The sequence below is a fragment of the Lissotriton helveticus genome, chromosome 12 (genome assembly GCF_964261635.1).
Source record: "Lissotriton helveticus chromosome 12, aLisHel1.1, whole genome shotgun sequence".
Taxonomy (NCBI): Eukaryota; Metazoa; Chordata; class Amphibia; order Caudata; family Salamandridae; genus Lissotriton; species Lissotriton helveticus.
In genome coordinates this window covers 610,132,746-610,156,119 of record NC_136073.1, presented here as the reverse complement: position 1 = coordinate 610,156,119, position 23,374 = coordinate 610,132,746, and the positions used below count along the sequence as shown (strand labels likewise).

Sequence of the window (23,374 nt, the reverse complement as noted above, 5' to 3'; positions counted from 1 at the left end):
AAGGTTCCCCATGGGTTAGCTTGGTGGGCCCTGAGGGTATAGAGAGAGGGATCGAACAGGTTTCAGCAAGGCGTTGAACCAGAACGTGCCCGCTGTTATAGACCATGTCTCTGTTCTATCGCCTCAAGCAGGGAAGTCCGTCAAGGGACTGATTAGTCTACCCTAACCCTGCATATATCTTTTTCTTACCCTATTTGACCTCACTCTTTTTGTCATCTATAATACGACTCTGCACAACTCACATACCTCATGATGGAACCATTCTTGTTATTAGAGTATGGCCATGGCACTGGACCGCAGTGAAGAGAACATGCTATGTCTTTCTTGCAGAAAGTTACTTTCTTACAACGAGGTGGTAAATATTTCTCAGAATTGATAATAGAGAATGCCACAGTAGTCTTTAGGGTGCCTGGGTTACTGTAGATGGGTAACATTGTCTAATAACCTCCTGTCTTTCTGTCCTTAGCAGATAACTGATTTTTCCCCTCTTTTGTTTTTCACCGCGCAGGATCTGTCATAGATCTGCATTTTGCCCATGTACATATGTAAATATGGCACAGGGTTCTAGATTCTTACAGTGAAATCCTGTTTTTTTTTTTGGTTTGTTTTTTAAAGATAACCAATTTTATTGAGTTTTAAGAACAGGAAAAACAAAAAACAGGACTGATAATTCAGTACAAGCTTGGTACATTGATTGATTATTGTCACCATTTATGCACTAGCACATCTAGCGACCAACTCCAGGTGCCAGCTTCGCACACAAATTCGCCCCATGGGGGGAAATGGAGCCTGCTACTCCACCTGGCCCAACCACTTACCCCAGACCCTTCCATGTTTAGTTGGGCATCCTCTAGCCTCATACAGGGGGTCTTTCCTGCGCCGCGCACCTGTCAGCGCCTTAGCACCATTTGACTATGCTGCGTGGGGTAGGACTCTTCCATGCGGCCGCTATATCCCGCTTGGCCACCATGATGGTGGTGCCCAGGAAGATCTGATCTGCCCTGTTCCCATCCAGGCCGTCCATTATACCCAGGAGTAAGTTTGAGGGCTTATGTGGCACCTTTCAGCCCAGGACTCCCGCCAACTCAGAGTCCAACGCCTCCCAGTATGGGGTGGGATGCGTGCACTTCCACACCATGTGGAAGAAGTCTTCTGGTTCTAGTCCACATTGTGTACAGGATGGGTTGGCTCTTAGTCCCGCCTGATGCAGGCGACTGGTGGTGAGATATGCGCAATGAAGGTAGCATAGCTGGACTAGGCAGAGCTTGGCTGGAGTAGTAATGGTTTTAAGAGCCATCAAGCTGTCCTGCTAGTCCTTGTCTTCCAATGGACCCAGCCAGACCTCCCATCTGAGTCAAAGCTGGTCTAGTGTTGCGGGACTGTTGTTGGTCAGGGAACGATAAATCCTCAAGACCCCTCCTTTCCCTAGGTATCCCATTAAAACCTGTGCTTCTGTTTGGCTGAACTCTGGCAGTGTTGTGCCTATTGGTTTGTGGGAGTTAAGAGTGTGACATAACTGCAGGTATTTATAGAATAGTGATGGTTGGACGATGTAGCGAGTCTGTAAGTCTTGGAATGAACGTAGGTGATTCCCCCACCCACACATCTCCTAATAGCGAGATACCAATGAGATCCCACCTCCTGAAGCCTTCTAGAGCCCCCACCTTCCCAAGCCAGGCGCCATGCCAGAGGGGTGTTTGCTGTGTCAGTCTATGATCCCAGCAGGTGTGGCATAGGGCTGAGCACCAGGCTAGCAGGACTGCTCGGGTCCCCGTTGGTAGGGCAGTGGGTTTTGGGCCTCTGTACATCACTGTCAGGATTTGCAGTAGTCCCAGCTCCATCAGCTCAATCCTATTGGCTGGGTCAGACCAGCCGCCATTAAACCAATCGTGCAGGATGAGCAGTCGAGTTGGTAGGTAGTCTAGATAAAGATTGGCCATTCCCATACCTCCGTCATAGGGCAGTATCTGGCAATGGGAGAGGGCCAGTCTTGGTCTCGAATGTCCCAAAAGGAACCTTGTGGCCATGCTGTCCAAGTTCCCTGAACCAGTTACGGGGAAGGTGGGATGGGGGTGTTTTAGATAATATATAGGAAGCGGGGAAGAATCATCATTTTAAATAGGGCTGTCCTCCCAAGAGGGTTGAGTGACAGTGTGTGCCATCCTCGGAGGTCCTCTTTGGCTTTTTTGACCAGCAGGGTGATGTTGAGTGACCATGCCAGGTCTGGGAGCAATGCAACCTAGACCCCTAAGTATTTGAATGATTGTTGCCTTATGGGGATGGTTCACTGCCAGTCGAAGCATTCCCGTGATATGTGGAGAGGCACTGAGCTCGACTTGGCGGGGTTAAGGCGCAGCCCCGATACCTGTTCAAAGGTGCAGAGGAGCTGGAGGCACCTGGGCCTGGACTGCTCTGGGTCCGCTGGAAAGAGCAAGACATCATCTGCGTAAAGGGTGATCTTGTCCTCGTAGGTACCCTTCCATTTCCAGCCTAGCACTCGGTCATCCGCTCGGATGATGCATGCCAGTTTTTCCGTCGCTAGGGCAAAGAGGGAGAGGGGGCATCCCTGCCTCGTCCCCCTTCGGATCGGGAACATCTCTGATAGAGTTCTGTTTATGAGTACTCTTGCCCTAAGTTTGGAGTATAGAATCCGGACGAGGTGACGGAAATGGTGACCCAGACAAGTTGCAGTCAGGACACTATGCAGTTAGTGCCAAGCAACCATATAGATGGCTTTTTCGAAGTCTATTAGCAGGAGTGCTAGATAAGGGGTTGGTGAATGACGATTCTCAAGGGCCAGGTAAAGTCGCCGGAGACAGTGTCTTGTGCTACGTGCTGGCATAAAGCTGCATTGGTCCGGGTGGACCAACTTACAGAGGCAGGGTCGCAACCGTTGGGCCAGGATCGTGCAGTATATCTTAACCTCTGTATTTATAAATGAAATTGGGCGGTAGTCTGCACAGGAGGACGAGGGCGGCTATGTTTTAGGGATGACAACTACGGTTGTTGCGTCAGTCTCAGGAGGGAATGTCCCTGTCTCCGTGACCTCTGCGAATAGGTCGCGGAGTTGGGGGAATTAATATGTCCCGTATGTGGCGTAGTACTCTTGTGGGAACCCATCCAGGCCCAGAGATATCCCGGCCGCGACGAGGGAGATGGCGTTGCCTATTTCTTCTCATGTGATGGGAAGGTCCAAGCTGGCCGCCTCAACTGCATGGAGTTGGGGAAAATAAATCCCTCCCAGGTTAGTCAGCTCGTAAAGTGAGGCCCTAGGACCTTGGGCTGAGTAAACCCAGGAGTAATAGTTAGCAAAGGCTTGGGCTATTGTGGTTGACCTGCGATGGGTAACTCCGTATGAGTCTTGGACCGCCGGGGCTATGTGGTTTGCAAGGGGGTATGAAGCCAATCCATGTAGTATCTTTCAATTTGTGTCACCCCAGCCATATACCCGGACAATGGAGGACCTCCATAACAATTTAGCTGAGTCTAGCGAAATTTGCTTGATCACATCTCTCAATAGTGCAAGCTGTGTGGCATTATTTTCTTCTAGTGGTGTGAGTGAGTACAAAGGGAAGGTTCTGTCTAAGGAGGATCGCCACCTCGCGTGAGCCCCATTCAAAGCAGAGTGCCAGGCTCTATCGAATCCATATCATGTTAGTAAGGGACAGTGATTTCCCAGCAGGTGAGTCCCCTGGAGCAAAAGTACATCGAGAGGGTGCCTGTGGGTGTATCTCAGGACTGCTGTGTGGTTAACTCTGTCCAGCAGGCCATTGACGTTCCATGATGTGACCCGTAGGAGCTCCTCCTTATGTGGTGTGTGCGCCATGAGTATTGCTTTGGGACCAAGGGGGTCTGCTGCACTGGTTCCCAAAAGGACTGGGTTGGGCCAGTGGCAGGTGTGTATTGCACTCCTAAGGTTTGATGTGCAGGTCTCATGTGTGCTCGCGCTGGTGGACTGGTTGAGTGCTGTGGGAATCTAACCGAGGTGAACCAAAACTTTACCCCTCCTCCCCCCGCTCCCCCATACTTGAGTAACGGAAGCAACTCTCCCCATAATAACTTCAAAGTTAACAAGCTATACTGTTGTACCTAGTGTGGAAGTTGCGTGGTCGATCCCTCCTTGAATCAGGATATGACTTTTGCATCGGTACAACCTCTCTTGAGTTTATGGAACTAATAGGACAGTCTAACCTGAGTTCCCGGGAAGTCTTTCGGCAGTTTCATATGACCCCAAGGCTAGGCCACACTCCTTCACATCGCCGGGCTTCTTGAGAGGTCTGTGTCTGTGGATGCGATGCTTAGTGTCTTTGGGGGGGGCTGCCCCAGACGAGGGGTCCATCCAAGGATCGGCTCTGTTGAGTCTGGGGGTGTGATGTTTCAGGTTGGCTCTCAGGGCCTTGGGTGGCCATGGCAGGTGATGCTGATACATCTCAACGGATGCCGTGGCCCCTTCGCGTGCGTGTTCTTCTTCTTCGGGCTCCAGGGGGTACATGTGAGTTACTTCCGGTCTGGGGTCTTGGAGGGGAGGTTGAGGTCTGAGGTCTGATTGGGCGTTCTTCCGTCAGCCAGGTCCAGGCCAACTCTGTGGAATCAAAGAAGAGGGCCTTGTCCTGTAAGGCGGGCCGGAAAGAGCAGTCTGTATTGGAGGTTTAGGGCATGTAATTTTTGTTTGATGTCCGTGTATGAGCACCGCAGGGCCAGGACATCCCTGGTGTAATTGGGGAAAATCAGTATATTGTGGCCTTGGTAGGTCAGGGCACTCAGGGAGCGGGCGCCTCCTAAAATTGCGTTTCTGTCCTTAAAGTTAAGGAACCTGCCGATGATGGTCCTATGTGGGGCGCCCGGCTGGTTTGGGTGCCAGGGATCGGTGTGCCCGCTCCACTGCAAATCATGCCAATAGTGCGTCCTCGGACATCCATGACTTGACTCACCTCTCAAGGAGAGTCGCCGCTTGGCCTTGCTCCGCCCCTTCTGGAAACCAAACCAGTCGTAGGTTATTACGCCTTGATCAATTCTCGGCATCTTCGGCCCTTCTATGTAGTTCTTTTGTGTGGGTCCCCAATTGGGCTACTTGCTCTTTCAGGTGGTGGACGTCGTCTTCGACCTGGAGAGGCGAGATTCTTCTTCTTAGATGAGGGCTTTGGCGTTGCGCTGGTCCTGCCGTATGAGGGCCATGTTCACCTGAACTTCACTGATTTTGTTTTCGACTGAGGTCTGTGATGAGCTGATGGCCTGGAGGATTGTGGTGAGGTCCCTTTCGGGGAGGGTGGGTTTCTCCCCGACACCCTCCGCAGGACCGGGCCTATTTGAGGTGAATTGAGGAGCTTCCCTTCGAGGTAGGCCCAAAGCCGCGTGGCAGGCTGCTGATCCAAGACTTGTGATCAGCATCTGGCGTGTGGTTTGTCAGTCGGGTGGGAGGCTTGTCTGGGGCTCTTCAGCTGATGGGGGAAACCCCTGTCCTGGCAAGACGCAGATGAATCTGTGAACTTGGTCGCCTGTGTGGTGGCCGGGGTGCACCACGTCTACTATTGCCCCAATGCTGATGGATAGCTACGGGCCGATGGGGCTGCGGGGTTTCGCTGCCTGTTAGTCCAGCTTCTTGACTCTCCGTGAGAGGGGCCTCCCCACGGCTTATCGCCGTTGCGCTTGGGAGCCAAACCTGTTTCTTCTCTGATGGGCTCTCTGGCACGTTATGTGGGGTCTCTTGCAGGGGCCTGTGTGGGGGACCCAGGCCTGACACCCTATGTCAGGATGTATGACGTTACAACGCAACTTTTACAACGAACTACCATTACAACGCAACTTTTACAACGCATACCATTACATCGCATAATGCTTTTAGGCGCTGGATAGTGAATAGTTTAATTTACTATTCCAACTCCAGTCCCCGTGGATAGTAGGGAAGGTTATTGGATAGTAAATTAACCTATTCCCTATCCTAGAGCGCCCCCCAGGGCAATGCGTTGTAATAGTTTTCGTTGTAAAAGTTGCGTTGTAATGGTAGTTCGTTGTAAAAGTTGCGTTGTAAAGGTCGTTTCCCCTATGTCAATGTGTATTAGTCCACTCCGTGATTTTGTGGGGCTAGGGGTGGACTCACACCAGGCTTCCCCAGTCCTCGGTACCCCGCCCTGCTTGGTTGCCCAGACCTCACCAAAGCGTGCGCTTACCCCTTATCACTTGTGCTGTGGGGCAGCGTGGGGTGCTTTGGCGTCTTCCGGCTGTCTTGGGCATGGGGACCGTCGCTAGGGTCTCTAGTTTCCAATATTCTGTATCAGGCCAGGTACTCTCTCATCGGCCTCGTGCCCCAGCCAGATCAGGCTCACCGTTCCCTCTCAGGCTTCAGACGGTAGGTGGAGGAGGGGGGAGTTTCCACCATCCCCTGTTCGTGTTGGTGTCAGTTGTGCCGGGGCCCACATTAGAAACCAGGGATTTTATAATTTATTGATGTTGGGGTGGGGCTTCCCGAAAAGGACATGACAATCCCCCACCCGCCTCCAGAGAAATTTCAGTAGCCCCCAATGGGCAGACGGGGCAGCAGCCCCTAATCTACCCCTGGGGGGGGGGGGGGGGCAGAAAGCCCACTAGAAACCAGGGATTTTTTAAATGTATTAATAATGTTGGGGTGGGGGCTGCCCAGGATGGGCATGATAATGCCCCCACCCCAAAAACAATTACCACAGTCTTTCTGCCCCTCCCCGAAGGCATATTGGGGCAATAACCCCTTATCTGCCCCCCGGGGGGGGGGGCAGAAAGGCCACTAGGCCTCAGGTTTTTTTTTTTTATTTAGGGGTGAGGTCAGCCCAGAATGGGCATGCTCACATCTCCTCCAAAAAATGCCACAGTCTTTCTGCCCTCCGGGGAGCGGATGGGGGCAGTGGCCCTCTAATCTGCCCCAGGGAGGGGGGGCAGAAAGCCCAATAGGCGCCACTGCCTTTTTTTATGCGTGCTGGTGGGGGATGCCCAGAATCTGCATACCAATGCCCCCACCACCAACACCAAAAAAATAGCCACAGTCATTCTGCCACTAGATGGCTGCCGAATCGGGACCAAAAACTCAGATGTCCCCTATGTATCTGAAAATGACCTGCTTTTGCAAGGGGGGTCCCATGAGTTTTTGGCCCTGGGTTTGGCAGCCATCTAGAGAAACCTACCAAACCCACACATTTCTGAAAACTAGAGACCCAGGTGGTCATCTTGATGTCTCCTCAATAGGTTTTGGGCCCTTGCCTGTCACGGGTCCTTGACCCACCCACGCAAGTGAGGTACCATTTTTATCTGGAGACCTGAGGGAACGCTGAGTGGGAAGAAATTTGTGGATCCACATAGATTCCAGAACTTTCCCACACAGATATTTGAGAAGAAAGTGATTTTTTTCAGTGAAATTTGAGGTTTGCCGGGGACTCGGGGTAGGAGAATGTTGAGGGACCTACACAAGCCATACCTCACTGGACTCCTCCGGGTGTCTAGTTTCCGGAAATGTGTGGGGTTCCCTAGATGGCCGCCGAGCCCAAGGCCAAAACCTCATGGGACCCAATTTGCAAAAACAGGTTGGTTTGTGATACGTAATTTTGATGTCGCCTCAATAGGTTTCGGCCCTTGCCTGTTGCGGGTACTTGACCCACCCACGCAAGTAAGGTACCATTTTTCTCGAAACACTTTGGGGAACGCGGTGGGTGGAATTTTGTGGATCCACACAGATTCCAGAACTTTCCACCACAGAAATGTGAGGAAAATGTGGTTTTTTTGGACAATTTTTTAGGTAGGTAAGGGATTCCAGGTAACATAAGCTAGTGAGAGCCAGTCAAGTCACACTATCCTGGATTCCCCTCGGTGCCTAGTTTTCAAAAATGTATAGCTTTGCTATGTTTACCTAGGTGCCAGAGCTAGGGTTCAAAAACTACAGCTAGGCACTTTGCAAAAAAAGGGTCATTTTTCCCACTAAAATTGTGGTGTGTCCAAGTTGCATTTTGCGCTGTTTCCTGTTGCGGGCCGTAGGCCCACCCATACAAGTGAGGTACCATTTTTCCGGTAGACTTAAGGGAACACGGGGTGGGTGGAATTTTGTTGATCCATGCAGATTCCAGAACTTTTCACCACAGAAATGTGAGGAAAATGTGTTTTTTTTTTTTACAATATTTTAGGTTTGCAAGGTATTCTGGGTAACAGAACCTGTTGAGAGCCAGTCCAGTCACCTCATCCTGGATTCCCCTGTATGTCTAATTTTCAAAAATGTGTAGGTTTGCTAGGTTTCCCTAGGTGCCGGCAGAGCTAGGGTGCACTAGGTCTACCCACACAAGTGAGGTACTATTTTTATCGGGAGACTTAGGGCAACACAGAATTGTAGAGCAACTGTTATTACCTATTGACTTTCGATGCTTTACTTCCTTCCAAATGAAAGACAATGTGTAAAAAAGAAGTCATTTTAAAAATGGACCTATAATTCTCATGCTAGTATGGGTATTCCCAATTTTGGAAATGTGCAAATATTTACTGTTTCTAACTCTAAATTTTGTTCCCATTTCAGAAATACATAGGTGTCTTTCATACTGATTTTTCCATGTATATATTTTCCCAGAATAATTGCTATATACCCAATACATAATAAAAACCCTTTGCAAGTCGCTGCTCAGTTATTGGCTCTGGGTTCGTCTGGTTCTTGGTGAACCTACCGGTCCTATATATCCCCACAACCAGAAAGGTCCAGCGAATGTAAAAGTATATTGCTTTCAAACAGCTGTCATAATTAGAAGAAGTTACAGGTGAAAAAATGGCTGTTTTTTTCAACTTATTTTCAATTTTTCCTATATTCAACGGTTAGTTTCTATATAACCTTGAAGGATCTACACAGCCCATGCTGAATTCAGAATGTTGTTTATTTTTCTAAAATGTATAGCTTTCCAGGATCCATTATTGCTTTCATACCCATTTCTACCATTAACTGGAAAGAGGTTGAAAGCACCAAAAATAGGCTATGTCCCAGAAAAAAGCCAAAACTGTGTAAAATATTTTGGTTTCATGACAAAAGTCTGCTCGTCCCTGAAAGCTGGGAAAATGGTGATTTCAGCACCACAACCCCTGTTTGATACAATTTGCAGGGAAAAGCCCAGACGCTTTCATCTGTAGCCCTTTTTCCCATTTTTTCCCCCCAAAAAACAAAATGTAGCTGTATTTTGGCTAATTTCTGGGTCCCCTCCAGGGGAATCTACAAACTCTCTCAGTACCTTTAGAATCCCCTTGATGTAGGAAAAAAAGGACGCAACTTTGGCATTGATACCTTATGTGGTCAAAAAGTTACAAGGGCCTAAGCGCGAACTACCCCAAATAGCCAAAAAAAGCTTAGCACAGGGGGTTAAGAGGCCTAGGAGCGAAGGGGATAAAGAACTTTGAATTATCACTTAAAACTATTAAATAATGAAAACAAAAAACCTTTCTTAAAATTTTGATCAAAACGATTAACTATTTTTCAGTCATTTTTGATGCCTTCATAACTTTTTTCTCACCATAAAAGGTAGGCCTGCCAAATTTGCATTCTCCTTTCCGCAATCCTATGGAATCTTAAAGTACCCACAGTTTTGGGATTTCCCTGGAACGAACAGAGATAAGTCAAAATATAGATACATTTTAGTTTTATGGGAAAAAGTGCTGTGCAAGAAAGCATATGTTCTTCTATTATTATTTTTAGACAGCATCAACGAAAGGTTGGTAGTGCTAGTATAACTAATTTCCCAGCTGTCAGGAACAAGCAGAGCTGTAAAAACAAAAGCAAACAAAAAAAGCCAAGATTTTTGCATTGTTAGAAGTGGTAGTCCATTTTCTCTATTTGTGGTTTCAACTTACTAGCAGTTTGTGGTGGAAACCGGTGTAAAGCCCATTGGTGATCTCTGAAAAATGTATTTCTGAAAACTAAACAGAAATCTGAATACTGCAAGGGGTATTTTTTGTAGAGACCTGCATAGCATCCTAGGTAAGAAAACATAGTGGAATCCACCACCTAGGGTAGCTACATTTGAGAAATATCTGGTTTTGGTAGGTTTCCATGGGTGGGGGTCGAGCCCGGGCCAAAATACCACAGCCGATCCATATTACCAAAGATGGTCGATTTTGTGGGGAAAATTTGATGTCTCTATGTTGCATTTTTCAGGGCTTTCCTGTCGCAGGCACTAGGCTTAGCTGCACAAGTGGGGTGCCCTTCCTACTAGGAGAGTGTGGAAATGCTGTTTGGTAGAATCTTGTGGACCTCTGCACATTCTCTGTTTTCTTAATGAAAATGCGTGGAAAATGTGATTGTAGGCAACGTTTTTAGGATTGCAGTGCATTCTGGGTAAGAAAACCTAGTGGGATCTACAAAAGTCACAACACTCTGGGCTCCCTTGGGTGTCTGGCTTTCAGAAATGTTTGGATTAAGTTGGATCCGTGGTTGGCGGCTGACCACTGGCCCTAATAATGTAAACATTCAGCAGGCTATTGAGAGGAAATTGGTATTTACCAACACTGCTAGCCTATCTGTCCAACTACGCGGAATTCAACCAACTTCCTCTGGGAGCGGGTTTAGAAAGACTATTTGCCCCGATGCCACAATGGCCCACCTCCACTGCCTTGATTTTATTACATGTGGAAATTGCTGGTCTCTACTGGTCTTTCTAGGCCAGGGCCTCCCATTCTGCCCCTAGGGGAGGAAAATGACACGACTTTCCAGCTGTACTTTGCTCCCTCCAGGCTTTCTCTGCCTCATCACAATATCAGTCTTGCCAGGCAGGCTTCTAAGTGCTCTCCTCCTCCTCACTGGGGCTGCTTTTTTTTCAGGCAAGCAGACTGCTGGTGCTCCAGGCACAGGCCAATGGGTTATTGGCTTCTAGGTGATGGCTCCTCATCCAGATGAAAAATCAGCTCTCAGCTGGAACACTGCTGAGCTAGCGCATGTCTCCATGAAGGGTCCGCAGCCCTGCGTAAGTCTTAATCAACTGAGTTGTCTCAAATGCCCCAGAGCCGGAGGGTTTCTCCCACCACTCTTCCCCACCCTGAGCTCCCACAGCAAGTAGCATATACTGAGTTCTCCTGCATTCAATGGAGGCAATGCCTAGAAGGAGGTCGCAGGTGGCGACCTCCTGGCATAGAAGCTACTTAACTGCTCTAACAAGTAATCAGAAAAAAAGCAGAGACCTTTGACAGAGCAGTTTCTGGTTTTGTTAAGTACCTTTTCTGATTGGGGGGACTCCTCCGATACAGTGACAGCTCTATCAGTTCTAGTGCCCACTCCTGTCACCTGAGAATCACGGGTATGAGCAACAGAGCTGATGTGATTGAATCCTGAAGGCAACCGCCCCTACCATCTTTGGTGGCCTCCTCCTGGCACACAGGGAATAGTGGGGACGGCGGGGGGGGGGGTGTGTTCCTAGACAAGAGGGCCAGCCTAAGGCCTTCTTTGCCCTGGGCGTCGGCCCACAAGGTCTCAGTTATAACAAGGGATGATCCTGGCAGTCTTCAGTGGTCCCCCTCTTGGCATATACTTTACTTTACTGTGTGGATTTATAAAGCGCAACAAATCATCCCCGAAGGGATCACTCGGCACTATAGGAGAAGGTAAGTATTGGGCATACCCCTCTAAAACAACCATGTCTTTAGAAGTTTCTTGAGGTTAATTAGCTCACTGCAGGCCCTGATATTTTGTGGCAGTTTGTTCCAATGGCTCGCAGCCAAATAACAAAAGGCTCTACCACCCTTTCTTACCCTCTGTATCTTCTGGATACACAAAAGGTTGGCATTGCTAGATCTTAATTTCCTAGCCGGTTGATACCGCCTGAGTTTATTACTGAGATAGACAGGGCCTATCCCCTGAAGTGATTTTAAAACCACACAGAGCATCTTGAAGATAGCTTATTTCCTTACCGGGAGCCAATGTAGCTGGTTCAACAAAGGAGCAGACGGGGTCCGTACCGGCTTGTTGAGGGCAACGGAGCTGCAGTATTCTGCACCACCTGTAGCCGTAATAGTAGATGCTCCCTGGCACCTACCAGCAGCGCGTTGCCATAATCCAGCCGACTCACCAGGAGTGACTGGACTAGGGTTTTCCTTGCTGACAAAGGGATCCAGAGAAAGATCTTCCTGAGCATCCTCATTGTGCCAAAACACATGCCTGACACTGTCTTGACCTGCTCCTCCATAGATAGTTTATCATCTATCCTGATACCCAAATTCTTAGCCCAACTCCTGGGTGGAGGGGCTTCACCCAGCTTGGCTGGCCACCACTCTGGAGACCAGATTGCCTCCGCCTTCCCGAATAGCAGAATTTCAGTTTTTGAGGAATTAAGTTGTAAAACAAATCCTCCTCATCAAGATGGCGATGCTGGACATGCAGCGTCTGAATTTCCACTGAGTTGACATAATGTCTTCCCCAATGGGAACAATTAGCTGCATGTCGTCCGCATACGAGATGGTCTCAAAGCCATAGCCTCTGATATCTGCCAGGGGTGTCACATATGTATTAAACAGGGTAGGACTCAGCACAGACCCCTGCGGAACACCCCTGTCCACCCCTATGGTCTGCGATACAAATGAACCCAGCTGGATGCTCTGCGTACGACCCGAAAGAAAGCTCTGAATCCACTCAAGAGCCCTGCCCTTCACCCCAATCCCCTCTAATCTGTCCAGCAGTGTCCGATGTGAAATAGTATTGAACGCTGCCGACAGATCAAGGAGGACTAGGATCACTGGGTCCCTCTATCTAATGTCATCCTGATGGTATCCGTCACTTCTAACAGTGCGTCCTCCGTGCTATGTGATGCCTGGAATCCGGACTGCGAGGGATCCAGGAGATGATTTTGTTCCAGATAGCAGGAAAGCTGTTGGTTCACCAGGGTCTCCAGAACCTTCGAACAACAGGGGAGGAGCGAAATTGGCCTGTAAATCTGCAACTCAAGCGGGTCAGCTGATGCCTTCTTTAGAAGTGGCTTAACCCGCGCGCTTTTCCACTTATTCTTAAATTATAGCCTTCTCCAACGAGATGTTATATATTTTAGAAAGCGTCTCTGCTAAAACCGGGCTAAGCTAAGTATTGACATGTCCGCCGGTGGTACAGGATCAGATGACGAGCCCGATTTTACGCGGCTTAATAGGGAGCTTACTTGCTCTCTAGTTATGTTGGCGAAAGAATCAAGCCCACAGGAAGAAACCTTTTCCTGCGAGGCATCTCTGGATATGTCTCCCTCAACCGATTCCTCTCTCGCAGCGTCAAATAACTGATAGATCAGGTCAATCATGTTTGTAAAATACCTGGCTAGATCTTCACATAGTTCCTGTGTAGGAGGGGGTGCCGCATTATCCGTCCTGGGGTTTGTAAATTCCGTCAGGATCCTATATAGTTCCCTGGAGGAGTTTTTGGCCTCTGTAATGTGTACACCCAGATGTGTCTTCCTTGCTGTATTACAGCTGTTCAGGTAGGCTCGATGTGCTTTCCGATATAATAATTTGTCTAGCTCCCCCCTTGACTTCCTCTATCTCCTCTTCAGAACCCTGCACCTGGACTTCTCCTTTCTAAGACTGCCCGAATACCAGGGGGCAGGAGCTGCCCTCTTCTGAGTAGTGACCCTTTTCAGGGGGGCTATGGTATCTAAGGCTATCTGAATCGCTTCCTCCAGTTTTTCCCAGTCCGAGTCAGGGTCCATATCCTGATCAAACGAGGGATCCCGATAAGCCTGGCTAAAGGCAGAGGTGGTTACTCTCGCCCAGGGTCTTCGAAGACTCTTCTGACCCTGCGCCCGCTGTACTGGATGAACAGGCGACACCGAGAAACTCAGTGCCATATGGTCGTTCCAGCCAAGTACTTGAGGAGGCTCGACTGCCAAGTCCGATATATTGGAAAAGATGGCATCTAACATGTGGCCTGCACTATGCGTACGGCTGGTAACTCTGTGGTAGCCCCAGAGATTCCATCGCTGCAATTAGGCTGGCGCAATCCGGATTAGAAGGCAGCTCTAAGTGATGGTTCAGGTCTCATATCAATAAAACATTTTTAGTATTCAGGACATGAGGTGCCAGTCTGTCTAGTAATGCGTTGTATATGGGATTGCAATTGCAAATACATTCGGTATAACTTTTCTATGCAGTGGACACGGGCAGGCAAGTAATGGGTGAGAGGGCAGCTTTGACAATTGTTTAACTGCAAGCGCCTCTCCCCTCCCGTGAACAGCTCATGGGGCTTTACTTAGCCTACGAACATATTTCATAGAAAAGTTAACACCGATTGTGTATTGTATTTTTGCATGGCACATTATACCTGGAAAATAATCAGGGACACCTATTAGGATAACCAAGAGTGGTTAGAGGGACCATTTATTTTGATCCTGAGGAAAAGCCTAGGAGAAGGGTTGAAACATTTAGACCAGGGAGAAGTTCACTCATCACAGTGCATAGTTTTCCAACACCCATTTTACTGATACCAACTATAGGAATTAATAAAGTGTAGGTTCTGTGTATCCAGGTATTTTTTAGACTCGCTATTCTTTCTGACCCTTCCACTCTCACAATATTAAATAGTATTACTTCATGAAAAATGCTCCGACGTCTCCGTCGGTCGTAGCACGCCCCATCTTGCAGCAGGGCGGGAAGAAAACGATGATGAAGCATGCCACCAATGGGCTTTTTGGTGGGTGAGGGTTATTTTTTTTTTAAAGTTATCTTTTTCCCTGAGGAAATCCATATATTTTTCTTGGGAACACTGGTAGCAATCACTGGAAGGATATTATTTGTTCACTGAGTGAAGGTTTTCATGAATGAACTGTGGACTTCCTTTATTTTTCCATAATTTCCCAAGGAGGCCGAGTCCACAGCATCCCTAACCTCTTTCTACCTCCCTTGTTCTTTGAGATATAGTGCCATTATTCTGAATAATGTATTTACTTTTGCTTTTCAGAGTACATTGTGTAAAAGGTTCCTATCCAAAGCATCTGCTTCAAGCCTGGGATAATTATAATCAGGACAAAGGCTCTGAAAATGAACGTCCAGGTGAGAGAACCAATGGAAGCGTATCTTTTACATGGCCTGGCATTAAATGGTAAATTTGATACACTGCTTTCTTTATAAATATGAATTTGTAAAGGAAGGGTGTCTAAGAGCTTCAGCAATAAGTCCAGGACTTTGAAATACACGTAATTTAGAAATAAGAGATTCTCCGAATCAAATAAGCTTAATAGAGGCAGTCAACGCGTCGCTGTTTTCAAATTAGTGAGACAAATTCCATGAGATGCTCTCGTCTACACTATTTCACATCATCCAACTGACTTGGTAAGTTGGGTTCTGGTGCCTAGAGGCAAATTTATTTTTAGTATATGCCTTGTAAATAAATCAAATATTCTTCCACAAATGTGGCTTTACCATCTGTAGTAGCCACAGGGCTTAGTTCAAATAGTAGCAAACTATAGAAGCATCTAGAGTACTCTTGTGAGGACTTCTGAGGTCTAGGAGTTTAAGCAGTACACACTTTTCCCTTGGTTGACACTTTTGCTGAGATCGGCTTTCGAATGGCCTCCTTGCACCTTCATGAGGTAAAGGTCATCACCCAGGATCTATGTTCAGGTTAGTAGTCTGCGCTTTTCCTTGACTCCTGCTGTACTTATCTTCTACTAGTTTCACCCTTGTTCTTTCAAATTGGGAAGCTTGTGGCTGAGCTTTTAGCCCAGGTTCTTTGTGACCAGATTGAGGAATATGGGGCTTCTGCTCATTATTCTGGATCCCTAATTCTTCACCAAAGATTAAACTCCTACTTAGTAGATTTGGACCTTCTTCCCATTGACCTAGATTTTCTCTGCAAGGGCACAGCTCGCCTCTCTGCTACATTAATTGAATTACTTTAATGATGTTTTAGAAAATACTTTTTATTGTAACAATCCATGCTGTCCAATGATGGATTAGGACATCCACTCTTGGGTACTTTTCTCAATTGACTCCGGTCTGTCCACCATGCCATGGTGATTTGGCATGGCTGCCATCGGTCTGCCTGGGATCACATCCCAAATAATGCCCAGTAGTGTGTTTATGGGTGTGGCTATGCATGACCATGGTTTATGGAGAAAAAGAATAGAGCAGGCACCCCTTGCTGCTCTGTCAACCGAACTAGGAGTGATTCCCAAAAGAACATATGCAGAAAAATATCTGCCGTTCATCCTTCTTGAAATTCAGAATATTTGGGCAGGTGAGGTGAGAAGGTAGACTGGTTGTCTGTAAATGGGAACTTTTGATCCATGTGACGTGTAGTTTTTTCTATTGCTTTAGGTCTATGTAGTGTGGAGTCAGTCACTTCCTCTTTAAAAAAAAAAACATTTCTTTTGACATTTTCATGGCCCATGCACAATCCGTATCAAAGATGAAGGCAAACATAATAAAGAAAAGAGCCATTTGGGTCAAGTACAGATGAAACCTAGTAAGCGATTACTGCATAAAGCAATGCACAACCAGTTAAGAACGGGTAACAGTGCAGCATACTTACTACAACCATTAACCAGAGTGATCTGGGCCATTATTCTGGAACTAGGCATGACGCTGGGACTACATTCAGCTACAGTTGACCCTTCCAAGGGCAACTATGGGCCTATCCGTGTATAAGCGCAGAGGAGGTCACTACATTCACAGTGCCCCAAGAAGGGTGGATTGGGATAGCTTCTATGTACACATTCCCCAAACACACTATCAAGTGGTACCATCCCTAGATAAGGATGTTGGTATAGGAAGGGCTCCCAGACGGCCTAAAACACTCCAATTTGATCATCAAATTTGTAGGTCAAACATTCACAGTCCGCCACTCGTGCCAGTTCTGTGAGCTGTTCTGAAGAAGTGGGGACAGAGTTGCCTCCAGTGTCGAATGATGCACTCTTTGGCTGACGTGAGGGCTTTGACTAACCAGCGTTCCATGTGTTTGGAGGGGTTCACATAGTCAACCATGACATGTAGGAGGGCCAAGTATGCACAGGATATGTGAGAGTCCCAGACGCAGCATCTCCAACACGAGGCATGCAGTAAAAGGCCAGCTCTTTGCAGCTTTTGTGGCGTCCAATGCCTGCCATGCAGCTCTTTGGAATAGTGGAATTTCAGTTTGGCTTTTTGCAGGAGAGTGCAATGTGTGTGGAGAAGAATCTGCCAGTCATAGTCTGTGTAGTCTCTGGCTACTAGGAGTTGCCATTATGTCTGTCCTCTGCTAGGCATGGCCAATTGGTTATCTATAAGGAGGTTTTATAAGCCACTGATCACCCCACTCCCCATGAGTCAACCCCAGGTTTGTAGATAGTGTCTTATGGGGGAGCAGAGAATCTTGGGGGCTGTGCCCAGGCGCCCTCTGAGACAATGGTGTTATTGGGCATAGGACCATTGTTGAGATGTGGGGAGGCCAAATACTGATCAGAATGATACAAATGACTAAGTTTAACCCGTCAAGTAACTCACTATCCCCGCCCTCTTCTTGGAAGGCAGGAGACTGTTTGGCAGCCGATGCGCATCCCATGATTTTTCCAGATGGGAGCAGAGGCATAGAACCCCGGGTTGGTTGATAGTAGGGTGTGTGAGATCTGCCAAATGAACATCATAGCCTTGAGAATTGGGTTGTCTGGCTGCAGTGTGCCAGCCTTATGTTGATATATAACACCAAGGGACCTGCTGCAGCTTAGAAGGCTTTTTTCAATAGTAACCCACATGGGCGAGTGAGGTCTGGGTCAGCCAACAGGTGAGCTACTGTGTAGTACAAAGACATGTGGGGGTAACGAAGGCCACTAGAATCTGTGTGGGCATAGAGCTTGTGCAGCTTCAATCAAGCTGCATTCCACCCCAGATTGAAGGCTTTGATTGTGGTCCTGATTTGTGAAAATATGGCCTTGGGGGATCAGGATCGGAAGCATTCCGAACACATAATTAAAGTGGGCACAATGACCATTTTCAAGGCCTGAAATCTGCCCCAGAGGGAGAGCTGGAGGGCCGACCAGCTTGCGAAAAGTGTCCAGATCTTATTAAGGAAGGGGAGTGTGTTGTTTTCTACAATGTGTGATAAGCCCTTGCTCATCCATATCCCAAGATACTTCATTCCTTTGGGCACCCATCAGAATTTGAAGCCCTCAACACAGGCTCTGGTAGAGATCCAGGACATTGGCATCACATGGCTCTTGTCCCAGTTAACTTTTGTAGCTTGAAAATTTGGAAAAGGTATTCATTAGTCGAGTAAGGGCCGCAAGAGAGGCCCCTAGTTTGGTCACAGCCATAAGGATATTATCTGCTACTAATAAGAATATTTACCATGACACCAACCAGCACCACATTGTCTCGCCACGACCGAGGGTTCAATGTCCAGTAAACCGAACAGTGAGAGGGGGCATCCCTGCCGTGTCCCACAGTTGATCAGGATGCTGCAAGACAGAAAAGTGCCACAGTTGAGTCTGGCATCTGGCTTTTGATAGAGCCATCCCACTTTAGAGATAAATTGCTGCCCCAGGCCAAACCTCAGAAGTACTTTGAATAGATAGGGCCATTCCACGCATTCGAAGGCCTGCGTGTCAAAGGTAATTGCCGTGGTCTCCTGATCAGGAAGAGTAGGCACACAACAGGTATGCAAGAGTTCAAAGGTGGCTCTTCAATGAGCCTCCTGGTACTAACTGTGTACGGGGATAACCTTACCCAACCTGTTCACTAAGATTTTAGCCTGGACCTTGATGTCGACATTGATCAAAGATATGGGCCAATAACTTCCTCAGTCCAGAGAGCTTTTAACATCCATTGGCCGAAGGATAATGATGGCTTTGTTAGAGATGGTACCTAGAGAGTTGGTGGTCTCTGCCTCCATAAAGGCTCCACGCAGCATCTGTGCAATCAGGGGTTCGCAGGTTTTATAAAATTCCCCCAGAAATATATCCTCAAATTGCAATTTGCAGGTGGGGAAATTAGATTTTGCTTCATTGATCTCCGGCGTGATCTCATCCTCCAAAAGTACCCGTCCTTCATCAAAGAGAGCAGGTATGGGGCATGAACACAGGAAAGCATCCTCTTATTTATGGTTTCGTGAGGTAAAGGCAGCATATAGTGTTTCATAGTAGGAGGCAGAGTCCTCCGCTATGCAGTGGGTGTCTCTGAAGTGCTCTCTGTGTGTCCGTTGTCTAAGTTGAAAGACCAGCAGCTACCCAGCTTTCTCCCCACGTTTGTAGTGTTGCCATCCGATTTTCTGCAGAGCTATTTCAGCTGCTGACGTATACTGCTGTTTGTTTTAATTTTGTGACTGCGCCTAAGGCAAGCCCATCTGCGCCCTGTCAGTGTCTTACAGGCTCTTAATCCTCCCACATGCCCTGCCCAAGGAATTTGGGATGTGAATGTCTGTAGAAATGATGTATGCCAGACCTGCGATTTTAGGTTGGACCGGGGACCTGCTGTTATGGAACAAGTAAGCAACCCCCCCAATAGTTCTCCTAGGACCCGCCCCCCCTCCCCCCATTACTAGAGCATTAATCAGTGTTCGCTCCCTTAGGAAGCATCATCTGAAAGTGTTTGACCTTCTTGATGATAGATTGCTTGATGTATTGTTTGTAACGGAGACCTGGCTAGATGCCTCATCAGACCCCGTTGTTACTCTTGCCACATCAGAGGGATATGAGATCATTAGAGCAGACCGTCCAGAAGGAAAGAGGGGTGGGGTTGCCATCTTCTATAAGAGTAAGTGGGATCTATGTAGGGGGGAATCTCGACTTTAGTATCTGCTTCTCAGACCACTTTTCTGTGGGTGGCTCTTTGATTTATAGGCCCCCCCAGCCAGGCTAGTTCATTTAATCACGCTTGTGGGGATGCCATTGTGTCTAGGGCATTGAGATTATCACATTACATTTTATTAGGGGATCTCAACATTCATCTTGACCACGCTGATGCTAAGGATCAGTGCGAATTTCTGGATGCCCTCCATTTGGCCCAACTTGTCCAGCGGGTTAATCTTCTTACCTATCAGGCTTGCCACTTATTGGACCCTATCTGCTGCAACTTTCTTATTTCGAGCAGAGACCCATGTCCGGTCTCTTGGTCTGATCATTTTATCACATATTTTTTATGGGACATTAGGAAAATAGAACCTGCAGCACGGTCTTCTTGCAAACCTGCCTTTAGCAGAATTGCCCCAGGTGCGTTTAAACTAGCTTTGGAGACCACTAGACCTACTTTAACAGGTGACCTTGATCGCCTTGATGGTTTTTCCAGTTGGATCTCCAAGGCAGTCACTACTGTTACTCCACAGCGCACCTCTAGGAGATCCAGAGACTCTCTCTCCAAACCCTGGTTCAGCCCGAGCTTAAAATACTCAAACAAACATGGAGGAGCCAAGATGGCGACCGAGATGGCTGCATAAACGCTCGGCTCTGTGAGCCCTCTCACCCCGCACATATATCCTGGCAACTATCCTGAGCAGTGATTGCATATATAAGTAGGTGAAGGAAATCATTCACTTACCATTTGCTTCTGAGGCTTCTCTGTGCGGTAGACCCGAAGAAATGTCCCCGACTGTTTGGCGGCCTTCGCGGTGCCGGGACCGGGATCTCGAGTGAGGAGAGTATCCGGCCGCGACTGCAACAACAGCGGCCTCTGGTTGCGGTGGGAAGCCGGTCGGAGGGAACCTGAGATCTGCGGGCCAAAAGCGATAGTGCTGACCCACTCCAAATAGCGGATTACCCTGCGGGAAGTGCGGTATAGCTGGACCGGAGAGAATCCATGATACCCAGCCCCCCTTCGGTGTGATGCCCGGGCATATTAACAACTCCTCCAGGAACCGTCGGAAGGCTCCCGGGGAGCGGCGGGGATTTTGTTTAGCCTTTTGGTGGCCCTCCGTTGAGATGCCTGCTTTGACTATTGCGATGCCTCTGTGAATCCTGCTACATCCAGGTGTTGGGCCCGGTCCCAAGGTGAGGTGGAGAAGGAAGAGGCCGGAACGGCTAAGATGGCGGATGGCACCCTCTTACGTACTCCTCATCCGGGCAGAGAAACCGTTGTACAAGGGAGTCCTGGGGTTTGGCAACACGAGAAAGAGCCCACGTCCAGAGACATACTGGCTGCACTAACAACCCTGCAGATTACCCTGGTCCGGTAGGCCCGGGAATTGGGAAGAAGGATGGCCGCCATTGTTGTCCCATCATTCCATATTGGCATGGATCAGTCTCAAGGAGGCGCCGATGTGTCTGCCTCTGTGTCATCGCCGAGCTCCTCGGCTGAGTCTGCATTCGTGGAGACGCGGATAGACTTGGTTCATGAGATTGCTGTGCATAAACCTGTCGCACATGTGATTGTCTCATCGGGGCCTTTGTCTGATCGGCGAGTGAAGGACCAGCATCGACCCATGGTTTGGGCGGCCCCGGCGGGGTTTCGGCGCTTACCGCATCGTGTGATTCCTTTTCCATGGCTGGCGGGACTGTGTTCGGACTTAAGATTGTTAGCGGTGTTGATATTGACGCAGTCAGGTTTCCGCCATACATCATCGGCGGGGTTTTGGTGGCTAAAGTCCTATGGAGCAACGACACGGCCTGATCCTCCCGGTACATTCGGACCCTTCATTCTATTTTGTATTCCGTTTGAGAGGTGGACATATGTTGGTAATATTGATAGAAGAGGCCAGGGGTGAGACCGTTTGGGACATGGAGTAACTCATTGTTGGTTGATGGTGATTTAAGGGACACTTAGCGGGGATGTAATTGATTGCGCTATAAGTGATTGCTGTTTTTCGTAGTTCTTCTACCATTGCTGTTCAGATGATTATTGCACGCGGTGGTGGGAGGGGCCGGGTGGCTGGGTCGATGGCCCTTCTCCAACATTTTTTCTTCTTTTTTCCCTTTTTCTTCCCTATATTTCGGGTCTCTTATTTAGGGCGACAGGCACGCTGCTGGGGGGGTAGGCCGTAGCCTTCTGCAGGGGTGCAAGGTGGGGGGTTGGGGGATGGGATTGTTAATTTGTTCTTTCTCTGTTTCTATGGCACTTTGACCTTCTCCTTTTTCAATGTCGTCGTCTTCCATGTTTCCTATAGTGTGTTTCGCCTTGAGGGGTGGGGCTAGTTCGCTACGAAATGTATGTTTTTTTTTTTTAATCTATCCTGACTCCTATGCCCTATCCTCCGTCACTTCAAATATATGTGCATCTCTGGCGGATTTTTTGCTTTTAGTTAGCTATCGTAGGGGCGTGTATGACTGTATGGCATTGATTCTAAATTTATTTTTTGTTATTGTAAAATGAACCTTCTTGGATCCTTATTCTCACATGGTGAATTTTAATGTATGTTATATCCTGGACGCTCATCAGACCTCGATCTCCGGGCCGCTGTATTTTTCTATACTGCATTGATATTTTCCCGACTTGAATAGCGGCCGGCCGGATTGGTTGTAGGCCCATGTTTGTATTTCCTTGCTGAAACAATAAAGGTTCTTAAAAAAAAAAAAATAATAATAATTTTAAAAAAATACTCAAACATGGATGTAAGATTCTTGAGCGAGCGTGGCGCTGCAGTGACTACTGTTCGGCTGCTAAGTTGAAGCTCAGAATCAAACAGAAATTTTATTATGAGGCTATAGTGGCTGCCAAAAGGCATTTCTACTCCAGTCGAATTGAATAAAAACAACGTAAAAGAAATATTTTCGATTGTTCAGAGTTTTAAGTCTCCCTCGGCCCAGGCTAGTGTGTTATTACCCTCTGACACCTGGTGTGATACTTTATCAAATTTCTTTCTAGATAAGATCCGTACTATTCAAGCGCCCTTTTTATACGATGTTAATGAGACTGTGGTATCTGCCTTGCCTCTAAACCCAGGGCTGAACACTGCCTGGATGCGTTTAAGGCGGTGGATCTGACTCTTTCAAAATTATCAGGAGCTTAAAATCGGGCTCACCTTCTGATCCTTGTCCTGCTAGACTGCTTCCTGCAGCAGCAGAAACTATCAACACAGAGGTAAAGTGCATTGTCAATTTATCTCTCCAGACAGCCAGTGTTCCAGCGGCCTGGAAGCAGGCTGGGATCTTGCCACTTATAAAAAACAAAATCACTTGATCCCCCTCAATCTGGGAAACTATCAACCTATTTCCCTCTTGCCGGGGCTGGCTAATGTGTGTGAGAAGGTTGTCAATAAACTCACTGAGTTTATTGAGAGGGAGGGTATTTTGCACCCTGCACAATCTGGGTTCCGGGCTGTCCCTAGCACCGAGTCGGTCTTGGTGGAGGTTGAGGAGGCCATTCAGGAGTGTCTGGACGCCGGCGGGGGGGGGGGCAGCACTGATCCTGCTGGACCTCTCTGTGGCATTCGACGCGGGCCCGCACTCTTCTCCTCTCACAACGCGACGAGATAGGTGTGTCGGGCACTGCCTGGAACTGGCTCAGATCCTACTTAGAAGACCGG

General features: G+C 48.0%; 1 protein-coding gene across 1 annotated transcript in view; it reads left to right on the top strand.

Moving 5' to 3' along the window:
• The window catches only part of HASPIN (histone H3 associated protein kinase), a 775,218-nt gene that overhangs the window by 530,842 nt on the left and 221,002 nt on the right, over window positions 1-23,374 (top strand). Inside the window, exon 11 of the mRNA XM_078671435.1 lies at window positions 14,909-15,000. Coding sequence (XP_078527561.1) covers window positions 14,909-15,000 — 92 coding nt within the window. The remainder of the gene's footprint in view (window positions 1-14,908; window positions 15,001-23,374) is intronic.